Source organism: Lepisosteus oculatus, chromosome 3 (genome assembly GCF_040954835.1).
Source record: "Lepisosteus oculatus isolate fLepOcu1 chromosome 3, fLepOcu1.hap2, whole genome shotgun sequence".
NCBI lineage: Eukaryota > Metazoa > Chordata > Actinopteri > Semionotiformes > Lepisosteidae > Lepisosteus > Lepisosteus oculatus.
Window position 1 is genome coordinate 16,931,457 of NC_090698.1, and position 11,774 is coordinate 16,943,230.

Below are 11,774 nucleotides of genomic sequence, written 5' to 3' on the forward strand. Positions count from 1 at the left end.
GAAATTAAATTTGAGTCATTGTCATACCCTGCAGGTTGTAGATACTAACACCTCACTGCCACCGTAACAATGAGCAATCTCAGGGTACGAAACTACTACTACTAGACGTCTTCCACAACTGACGCTCCCGGTGTAGCATTAAATAAAATAATGTAATGACTGTGGGCTTCGGTACGGAATGGAGCAGGCATAGGACTCAACAACACATTTATTAACTCAAACCGGGGAAAAGTACACACACGAAAGGAAGAGACTGTCTTCCACCCTCCGTCCCACTATATACAGTCCCATAGGTCCACCCCCAGGCGCTGATCTCAGCCCACCCTGCGTGCGCATGGCTAAAGCAACCCGCGTAGCCCGCGCCTGAAGAGTCGAGCGTCCCGCCGACTCCAAACCCTCGATCCAGGCTGCTCCGCGGGCTCGTCCTGCTAGCCTCTCCGTCTGGGCAGGCTCTCCGTCCAGGCCAGGACCCTCCGGCTCGGCTAGGGCTCTCTCCCCGCGTCGCTCCGGCCCTCTGACCGTTCCACTCCTTCCTGCTTCTGATACCACTGTAACGACCGCGGGCTTCGGCACGGAATGGAGAAGGCATAGGATTCAGGGAATGGGGTTGAACAACACATCATCTTGGCCTCATATACATGTTTAATCCCTTCTGAAGCCAATGTTATGTAATTTTGTGCTAAAACAGTATTACTTTTTCGACATTTAGCTGACCTTGGTATATTGATTCAGATTTTCAGTTGAACAATGTAAACTGCATTAGCAGAAGATTAAAATTCACAGCTACTGTACTTTGAATGTGAGCTCCTTTGACTTGCAATAGTATTTAAACTTTTTAGAACCGATTAAATGACCAGTTCACATTTTGTAAATATTGGCATTTCCGAATTGCAAATGCGAATATTGTTAACAATGGTTAAGTATTTCTGAAACCAGTACTTTATAAGGAGAATTTAACTTTCGTGTCTGTACTTTATACAGCACACACAAGATTTTGTAATACAGTCACACGGATGACATGGGAGTCAATGTTTTGGGCCGTCAGTAAATCGTGCTGAAATGCAGCTACGATAAATTGGCAATATTGTTTTAGTAAATTTTATTGAACAATATCACTTTTCAAAATAGCACACTAATTACCAATCACAGCGACACATATACTGCAGTACTGTATAGTCACACATCTGTCGGTCACCGTCTGTTCTGTCAATAGTACCGCCTAGTCATATCCTAGAATACACAGCTCACCTCTCTTTTGTTTCGCCTTAAAGCATTTTTTTTAATAAAAACGTTGTTCAAAATTCACATAATTCTTTAATTCACAGCAAAGTATAATGTGTGTTTAAAGGTTTGGTTATTAACTATACATTGGCACCCTATTTTTCTTTCGCTGCTCTAAGGTTACTTCGTCATATTTTCTATTATAGGCAGCAAAAATTATTATTTAAAAAAAATCTATATTTTTTTGCACAATTCACGTCACAGTGAATTCAGTAATACGGTTTTCATCATTTTCCCTTAACGCCACCAGATGGAACAATGCTCTATGTATTGAGGCATTTTCCGTACAGTAGATTCGTGCATTGCATGTCCTGTCCGTGTCTCTTCCTGAATGGTTGATTGGCACTTGTCTTGACCAATCCGGTGGGAGTGTGTGAGGTGTTTGACCAATTGCACTTGTGTAAGGGAGGCTGCTATTGGTCCCCAGCTCAAAGGGAAAGTGTGTCCGGGCTGTGAAAGGTACTGTACAAGTAAGCATCTGACAGAGGTGAGTGCTGCTGGAATTTTTTGTTTCTGTAGACATTCGGAACGTTTTAATTATATTTTTAATACCTGGCCTTGTTGTTGGGGGTAATAATTGTTTTTCGAGGTTATCACATTCATGCAATTGTCAAATCAGCTCCTAGCCAAAATCCTTGATGTTTTAGTATGTTACAGCTACAGCTAATTATAAAACATTGTATAATAGAGGTTCCCTTATCCTTATAATTGTGTTAGTATGAAATCCTATTTCTTTATTTGACTCTGTTTTTTGTAATTTGAAAGGATAATTTTCGGTGGTGACGCCGAGCTGCAAAAAGGCAGGCCAATATGATTTCATGTGGCAATGTATGACTTTTAATATATAGCTTGCAGATTTTCTTTGTCAATTGAAAAAAAAAGTCATGATGTATCGATTTCCCCATTCAGTTCATCAAAGGTTTTGACACTACTCTAGTTACATGATTTAATAAGCTGTGCATATTGATTTCTCTGAAGGGAAACTCCCTTGGTGACGTTATACTGTATGTTTTGGGCATGTTTCCCCATTGTGTCAAATAGACACCTTAATATAAAAAGCAGCATGTGCTGGAATTTATTAGGCGATAGTCATGCTAGCTTTGTACCTTATTATATCGGGTATTTAAAAAAATCTTCGACGAAAACAAAGTAAAATCTCTTTATTCCTCTGTACTGTATGTAACAGATAAACTGTGACCTGTCCTGCATTATATCTATTTAAGATAATAAAGGGTTTGTGTTATTGGTACCCAACAGTCCTTGTTTTTATACGGTAAAAATCTACTTAATTTAAAAAGCTAGCTATAATACATATGAACATATGCTTAAATGTGCATATGATATACCAAAATATATATAAGGTATTGATATATTAAATTGTATAATGAAATAGTATGGGATATTAAAAAAAAACAACCTTTATTTGACGCTAACCCAACCCATATTTTGTGTTTTGTGCTATTGTGATTGTGGGATTGTTCACCAGGTGTGTGGATCTTACATTAAATTCTTATTTTTTATCATAAAAGAAATTACTAACCCTAAATATATTTGTTTTTTTAAGCCTATACCATAAAATGTCACACCACCTTATTTTTTTGCCTTCTTTTCTGCAATGAAAACAGGCTGCTAAGAATTAGAATTCTTAGTAAAAATTAGATTTGTCTGCGGCATGTACAAATGGCTCTGAATACAAGATATTTTTTCCAAAAAATGTCTTTAGATACTGTTTTTATAGAGTAATAAATTCATTTTGAGCTGGTATGCCATACTGTACAATGCATATTAAGTAGAAGCAGTGAGTTAGCTTTCCAAAATCATGTTACCTTGTTACTTCTCTTGGCTGGTTTCCACTGTGCACCAGGGCTGATTTTAAAATTTTAAATGAGGTTTTCAGATTTCAGAGCATCTGTTACTGCACCAAAAACCTTGCCTGATGGCTCTGGGTTGGTGTGGTTGTTCATTTTCGGTTATTTAGAAGGCTGATGAGTGGTTTGATAGGAACAAAATCATTATAATAAATGAACCCTGCTTGCACTCAGCATCTTTATACCTCACAACAAAGTGCAAAGTTCCTCATCATTCCAGCAAGCTGTGTTATAGCTTAAATGTTTTGCAAAACATAAATGTAAATCACTAACTTATTGCGTATTTATTTGTTATGCTACTAAATTTTGGACCTAGCTGATAATTCAAGAGGCTCATTTCAGGGCTCAGAAAAATTAAATCTCTTTTACAAACGAATTCGTCTTGTATTTATTAATTATTACACGCTTCCATCAAAAACTTTCTTAAACTTTATTTATTCATTTTGCTGTCATCAGCATCAGGCTGTGCCATTCTGGTCTGATTAGAACTATATTGTGATGTTCTTGATTTTGTGATGGTGTCTTATGCATGGTTTGCAGTGTTCACAAATAATACCAGCTTGCTTTTCCAATTGCATGTGCTCCAGGATGATTCAGCGTTGAACTGCCATGGAAGAAGCCTGCTTTGTGGAAAATTCAACCCTGCTTGGAAACAGTAACACTCACTATGGCTGCCCTCAACGTAGCTACGGAGACCGAAAAGGCACGCGCTCTGCTCCAGACCTTCAGCACTGCCTCTGTCGTAGCCAGCACAGGACTGGGAATGTTTTGCTTTTTCGCCGACAGGTTCTTGCAATTGTCCTTTGTCCAGCATCATGACTGGTTCCGTGCCATTTCGGACAATGCCGTGCATGGCATAGTAGGCCTCTGGTCCTGGGCTATCGTCATCGGGCTCAGGAAGAGGAGTGACTTCTATGAAGTTGTCTTGGCTGGGGTTCTGGCTTCCATTATCGACCTGGACCACTTTTTCTTGGCTGGCTCCCTCTCTCTAAAAGTAAGTCCCCTTTTATTCTCTTGAGCAAGGTGGCAGAGACTGAAAGGAGGGCAGAGCCATCTGAAAAATAAAACAAAGAGGGTAGGGAGAGTAGATGACTTGAGAAGTTGATCCTTAAGCCTTCAGTGTTTGTGGTCTTCCAGAACAATCAAACAACATCTTTATGTTCTGTAGCACCTTTCATCTTACGAAATGAGGATTACATAGATATGAAGCCTCCAGAATATGTGTCCTAGTTTAACAGCATGCCATGTTGGCATTAAGCTTATGTTTAAAATGTGCAAACAACATCTGGACTTAATATTAAATAATTGCATGTGGATTTGGTTGGAATTGTATAGACCATTTGCTCCATCGGTTGAAGTAGAATGAAATGAAATGGTTTGTACCTGCAAGTTCTCACAAGAATCTTGCCAACATAAAGTATGTACTTTAGACTAGCATTTTCACATTTTAAGATTATGAAGAAAAGGGGCTTTCCTTGAGTTGTCAATAATGGATCATGGTGTTTTATTATTCTTTTCCAGGCTGCCCTGAACCTCCCCCATAGGCCTCCCCTGCACTGTTCCTCTCTGATTCCAGCACTGGCCTTCTCTCTCAAGTTCCTCATGTGGGCGTGCCGGCTGAAGGACTCCTGGTGCTTCCTGCCCTGGATGCTGTTCATCTCCTTGGCCTCTCATCATGTGCGAGATGGTGTGCGCCACGGCCTGTGGATCTGTCCTTTTGGGAATACCGCCCCCGTCCCTCACTGGCTCTACATTGCCATCACCACTACCTTACCTCACCTTTGCTCAGTGCTCATGTACCTGACTGGCACCAGGGACATGATCTCCACAAAGCATGGTATTGCTATAGACGTCTGAGGTGGCACCAAGCCATTACTGCTCCACACAGTCTGTATGTACTGTATTGTATTGGTGAACTGTATGTGGTCTGCCTGTGTTATCTCATGAGAATCTTGATCTCTGAGTGTGACAGTTTTCACAAAACCACATGAAGACCAGTGTTTCACAACCTGCCTGGAGGCCAGTGTTGAGGAATAGTGATTGGGCTTTTGGTTGCAATTTGCTGTGAAGAATGGGACTTGTGTTGTTTTAGCTTGATAATAAGTGAGTCCCCCGTGTGTTTTTAAGAGTAGTGCATACTAATGCCTCCTGGTTTAAGGCATTTGTTTTTGAGCTTTTAACTTATTTTGAGCTGCTGAAGGTTCATAATTTAATCTGAAGAAATTACTAAAAGGAACCATGGTTTGGACCATAGACTTATTCTTGCACGTTTTCTAATGATGGACATTTAAAATATTCACAAGACCAGTTGATTTCATTTACTGGTGTGGGAATAAAGTGTTTAATTTCTGATGAATTCAGTCATTTGTGTATATGCCTGCTTCACACCCCTACCCACTTCTCATTAGTTTCTTGTTTTATTAATGTTGTTACTGTGTTCACGGGATATTACGATTTGTGTGTTCATTGTGCACCAAGGCCTACTGTTTTGTGGGCTAAGAAGCAAAATTACTTTCACTGTCACTACTGCTGTCCCACTGAGTAATATGACATAGACCTGTGGTTTTAACACTGTACCATAAAGGCCAGACGGATCTAGGCTGTTAGTTTTCTAATGATTAAGATTCAATTTGTCCTCTGCACATATTTATTTCTGCATCTCAATTCAATCAAATGGGATTTTTAAAAAACTGTTTAATAATCAGATTTGTTTGGGTGTAAGAATAAAGAGGCTGTAGCTGATAAGGTGTTCATCTTTGTTCTGGATATTTGCACTGTAAAATTGTAACTGGAATAAAGTACATGTCCAGGATCTTTCCTCAGTGGTGGTGATCTTGAGTCCTTGAGTTACAGTAGAATAGTGAGAAATTAATTCGGGCAGGTGAGGGGGTTGTGCTGCCTCAGAAATTCTATTTTTTCTTCGTACTAACCATGTAAGAAACTCTGAAAATGTCTCATGGCCTGTGGCATCCGAAAACGTGCTAGGTGATTAAACTGCTTTTTATTCTGGAATTTGCCCAAAACAAAGGGCAAAGTGCACAGATGTGTGATATTTTTTCCCTTAGAGTCAATGAATTTTGTCCTTTAATCTTTTTTTTTTATAGATGTGACTTTATGACATGAGACTGCTTTGTTGTAAATGAATTAAATATTTGCCTGAGTTCTGACAGCATTACTGAATCATGTACATGGAGCATTCAGAGGATACATTCTTTGAGTCAGTTTGGGTTTTCCCCCATCTTCCAAAGGCATGCTGTCTAGGTGGGCAGATGTTTACATTGTGCGTGTACTCACAAAGCAATGTTTTGCCAGCATGTCCAGGGTGTGGTCCCGCTTGACACCCCAAGCTTCTGGGATGCTTCTGGGATAGGCTCTGTCTTGCTACAGTGCTTACCAGGAACAGGTGACTTTCTGATAAGGAATGAATGGATTCTGAGGCAGAAAAAAGTTTTGTTTGTTTCTCCCTCAATACCTACGATCCTGTTTTCAGAGAGCAACTGAGGTACTATTATAAGGAGTTTTTACAGAAACTCTTGTAAAATGGAAGACAAGTGTTATATTCCTCCAACTCCAAATTGGATACATGTCAGGATGTTTTTAGTGTCCCAGAAACAATTCTGCCAAATCCTAACAGGCCACCAGACATGACATTGTGTGGAAACGTATCAACTAATCCCAGCACAAGAGTCCAGGTAACATCCATTTCCTTGGACTTCCTCATACAGCTTTGTTCCAAATATTGCAAACCTGAAATATTTAAGATGAAGACGGCTCACCTCACGTGCACAATCATGCTGTCGTCTTGTCTGATATATGAATATGCACATTTCAGGAAAGGTTATATTATCGTCCAAGAAACATCACTTCCAATGTGCAGTGAACACATTTCAGCTCAAATTAATTTCTAACTTCGCTCCCAGGCAAGATTACCTGACATGCATGTAATGAAAACTTTGTAACAGTGTATGACATAGTATCTTGTCATGCAACTTCCAGCTGCAGTTCCTTAAAATATTCTACTAAGCCTAATGATGGTTTTACTGTTCTTCAGGGCACTGGGACATCTGAATGTCTAACTGTCTTGTTAGTAGAGGTGTGAGGAAATAGAAGCTTGGTGTTGGTTATACAAGCAGCAGTTTTACCATTTGTCATCTGCAGTCATTTTTATCAGAGGGATAGCTCAGTTTGCTGCCATGCAGTTTTATTTTTCCCCTTCAGCGGTACATACCCGGCATCTCAATCAATCAATCTTGCATCGTGCTGGTTAGAAGCCTAAAAGATCACTGCCTTCTGTAAGGGGGGATCTCTTCAGTAATGAAGGCTGACATGAGTGAATTCAGAACAGGGCTCGTGCAAAATTATGTCAGTCTACACTGGCATTCAGCTGAAGTCCTGACCCTGCAGGAAGTTGTCCTGTGATATTTCCTCAGCTCTGGAAAAGTAGAGGTGATATGGTATGACAGCAGGTGTTTCTGATCTGTGTCTCCGAAGGCTTAATTTGAATGATGCTCGGTGTAGCTTACATAATACTGTACATCCATAAGTAGTAAACTTCGTTAAAATTCTTTATAACCTGTTTTCTAAAGAATCTGCATGTATGATAATACCGTATGTAGTGTTTTTTATATAATTATGTATTATAACAACTGATAATGAAAAAGTTAGGAATCCCAAATTGTGTTCATGTAATGTCTGTGGAAAACTGGTAGGTGGGCTGAAGTTTTGATTTGAGCAAAACTGTGATGTCTCATCACAGAACTAAGTGTGTTAAACCTGAGCTCTGGAATATCTGCTGTTGAGGGAAAGGGATTGTTAAGCGAGAGTGAAGATCCCCATAGAGGAATAAGCTCTCAATAAGCTCTCAATTAGCTCTCAAAAGAATGTTGCTTTAGCATCACTGCTGAATAGCAGTGTGCTGGGTGAATTTGTTCAACTCTTTTATTGATGTGCAATAGAATATTTATTCCAGTGTCCTTATCGCTGATGCTTTTCTTTTCTGTAGTCATATTTTTTTTTCTTTTAAACCCGTATAATGTGGATGCCAAGGGTATGAGGGATTGTTACCAGAGCAACCCATTGTTGAACGTGAAAATACAGAGCTTGTTCCAGAACTTGGAACTTGGTAGTCTTTTTAATAGTTGGCTCTCAACCTTGAGCCGAGAAAAGAAACATTATTATTTTCACATACATAACAGTATTGTATAGCTTACTCTCAGTAGGTTGGATACATTTTTTATCTACATTGGGATCATCACCCCTGAAATACCTAAATCCATCTAAATTATTGTGTCATCTGGCACATGCAGATATTAGAGTAACATTGGTTTAGTATAATGGATTCCATCATTCACTGACTTAAGGTTTGGGAGACAGCAACACCCAGGTGACAGTTCTTGTGATAAAAATGTGCTGTTATCTTTCCTATGTAGTGCATATGGTAATTATATTGCTGGTGTCTGGGACATGGCTGCCTATTTCTTTAAGAAGAGTGAAACTGCTTTTCATAGCTTTCCAAAATTTCACCTTTTCATTGTGATAACATAGTGTGCACAGTAAAAGTTTATCATGCTACGTCTCTTCAAAACATTTGTTTTACATTGGTTTCTTGAACAGAGCAATTTTTGTATTTAGACACAGTTAATTACAAAATAATTTGCCTGTGTTTCATCTACCTGAAACAGTACTTTGGTAAAAGAACATAGGTTTAATTAACTACTTTAAACATATCCCAATACACAAGTATTTAGTTATAGCAGAATAAGTGATAATTTTGAATTGCAACATGTCTACATAATGTATTTAAAATGCATTTTAATGGCTAAGTTAAATTCATTTTAATTAAATTATGAATTCATAATTATTTAATATTTATAATATTATGCACAGTATTGCCTATTCTTAAAAATAGTTTGAACTTACTATTTCCCCATTTTTATTAAAATTATTTTTTATACATCCTAAATGTTTTCTTTAAGACGTAAGTGAAACCGAGACTTGCTCCTGTTAGTAATTCATTTTATTGTGTTTGTAAAGTAACTATGTACATAGACAAGTTATCTGCTCATAATCATTTTCTCAGAGTTTTTGTGCTTGTAATCTAATATCAGATTGCCCTGCTCCTTATTTACCATCAGTAGTACTGAAATAGGATGAGTTAATGCTTTAGGGATTCTCTTTGCTGTTTAGGATTGCAGAGCAACTATCCTGTGGAGACAAAAAAACACTAACCCAGTCAAGCTTTGAGTGACACAAAGAAAGGGAAGAGTGGATTAAGGCTTTTAATTAAAAAAAAACATTCAATGGTTTGAGGTTTTCAATAGAGCTGGATTCAATGGAGCTGATACAGCCTGTAACTCAAGGTCAGATGGTGATCCACAGAAGTGTCTACAGAAGTAAGTGAAAACTATGTACAGACCATCCATTTACAAAGCTTTGATTTTGGTATTAAAAATACTGTTTTTTTTTCAGGTCCAGTCCACTACGAGTTTACTTTCTGTATTTTTGTCAAATTGCCCACAGGTATTGACAATAGGATTTGTAAGGCTGAAATCCATATTATTATTGAATTCCCCTGCTCCTCCAATCAATAAAACCATATATTAACTCGTGATTCTGTTTCTCCTTGTGACGTTATTTCAGGATTTTTATCATATAAGCACAATAGCATAATCTGCCCACAAGATGGCAATTGTGAGTCTACATACTTTTTTATGTTTTCTTTTTTTAACGGACATAAACACATACTTGCATTATATACTGATGAAAAATTTAGCAGTAAAAAATTAACAGTAGTAGAAGGGAGCATAATATTTATTTTCACCTTAAGTAGTCAGCAGATGAGTTTGTTGATTGAGTAGTCATGTTCCACAGAATAAAATACTGAGCTCAAGTCTCATAAAACCAGCAGATGCTCGATGTTTGTACTTCAGTTATTAAAATTATTAAAATGAGCTTAATCCATTGATTTTATACAGTATAAGCTGTCAAAAATCCTGAATTTAAAAAAAAATCATGATTATTTATAAATGCAAGAGCAGCAAAAGCTATTACGTGAATAATAACAATCACCTGGATATTGGAATGATTCAAGGAGAGATGTTGCCTAGTGAATGAAATATTCTGCTTCTACAATCAAACATCAGGAAACTGACTCGGTGATAGGCTACTTCCTGGAAGACAGAGTATCAACACACCAATCCAGGACCATTATGTCTATCTTATACATCTGTGTAATTGTTTGCAGTCTGCAGTGACTACAGCCAGAAACAATATAACTCATGCATCAACAGAATGACTAAAGCTTACTATTTGCATACAAATGACTTGCAAGCTCTGAGGACACTCAGGGGTAAACTTAACAGCTGAATGACTAACTCACCATCTTCTGTGGTCCAGAGAACATCTGATTGTGGTGGAGTGTTTTATCCACCAATAAAAGACAGAAGATGTCACAGTGAGTGTTAAGCTGATTGCCATAGTGTTCAAGCCAACTAATAGGGCAGTGATGATGACGAAGGGAGACGTCACCTAAAAAACATAAAAATGCTTTGCACATTGCAGGCTGCTTTACTGTTCAACTAAACAAGCCAACAGCTTTTTAAAGTTTTTTCCATCCCCATTAGCCAGGGTGGGGGGTGTTGAGTTCCAATTGGACAATGCAAGTCTGGATAGTGCCAGGCTTATAATGGCAGAACTTCAGGAAAACAATGTCAAAATCTTGGTATGGCCAAATTTAGGTCTTGACCTGAATCCAGTAGAATATTTGCAGGCAATGCCATTAACAGGACTTACAAATGATCCACCTTTGCCAGCTGGCTCCAGCACCACTGGAAGAGAGATGGAACATCCCACAGCAGTCTACCAGAGGCTGATCAGCCCTGCAGTAGGCGTCAACGCTGTGTTAATCTGCAGGGATGTCATACTTGAAACTAATTTTGAAATGCTTTCATTTCGACAGTGTAACATTTCATGCTGGAAACTTATCAAACAGAAAATGTGAAAAAAATACTAATCAAAGAATTGTGATATTGACAGGATAGCCCAACTTGGTATTCAAAGGCTACTGTCCTACAAGGTTTAATAGCTTTTTTTAAATCTCAAGCTTCTTAAGAACAAGGAAAGGCTTCAGCTTCAATAATGTGATTAAGGACGCAGATGGAATTAAATTATATTTTGATGATATTAGGGCAAAAAAGAATTTGTAGAAATCCTAATTTTGAAATATTATGATGTTTGCGAGTTGCACTTTTTGAATGCCCCAAATATAAATTTACAAAATTAAAAAAGTGACCAGTTTCTAAAGATCATGAACACTTATAATTTATTATTGAAGCAAATATGTAGTCTAAGGGCTGAAAGGTGGATTTGTGTCTCATATAATCTCTATTTCAAATCACTTGATTTAACTCCTCTGCTTAATTGATCACAATGGAATTTTGCCACACCTTTACAAATAGAAAATATTTATGGTGGTCTTCAATACTACTATAAATAATAATACTAATAATACTACTACTACTACTACTAATAATAATAAAAAGTTGCCAACTACATATCAACCAAACCTCTCATATATTTTACATTAATTCACTAATCTTGCACCACAAAATAATCACATACTTATTC

At 37.9% G+C, this 11,774-nt stretch overlaps 1 protein-coding gene across 1 annotated transcript; it reads left to right on the forward strand.

The window, feature by feature from the left end:
• Window positions 1-283: 283 nt before the first annotated feature.
• On the forward strand, window positions 284-5,967 carry tmem267 (transmembrane protein 267). The gene is made up of 3 exons (XM_006627237.3): window positions 284-1,768; window positions 3,737-4,143; window positions 4,671-5,967. The coding sequence occupies exons 2-3, from the start codon at window positions 3,817-3,819 to the stop codon at window positions 5,004-5,006; spliced, it is 663 nt and encodes a 220-aa protein (XP_006627300.1). The 5' UTR covers window positions 284-1,768; window positions 3,737-3,816; the 3' UTR covers window positions 5,007-5,967.
• Window positions 5,968-11,774: the final 5,807 nt, after the last annotated feature.

What these genes read in the sequence shown, in the direction of transcription:
- tmem267 (XM_006627237.3), top strand. Translation starts at nt 3,817, where the DNA reads ATGGCTGCCCTCAACGTAGCTACGGAGACCGAAAAGGCACGCGCTCTG. An exon ending in CTGGCTCCCTCTCTCTAAAA is followed by an intron (nt 4,144 to 4,670) that starts GTAAGTCCCCTT and finishes ATTCTTTTCCAG; the next exon opens with GCTGCCCTGAACCTCCCCCA.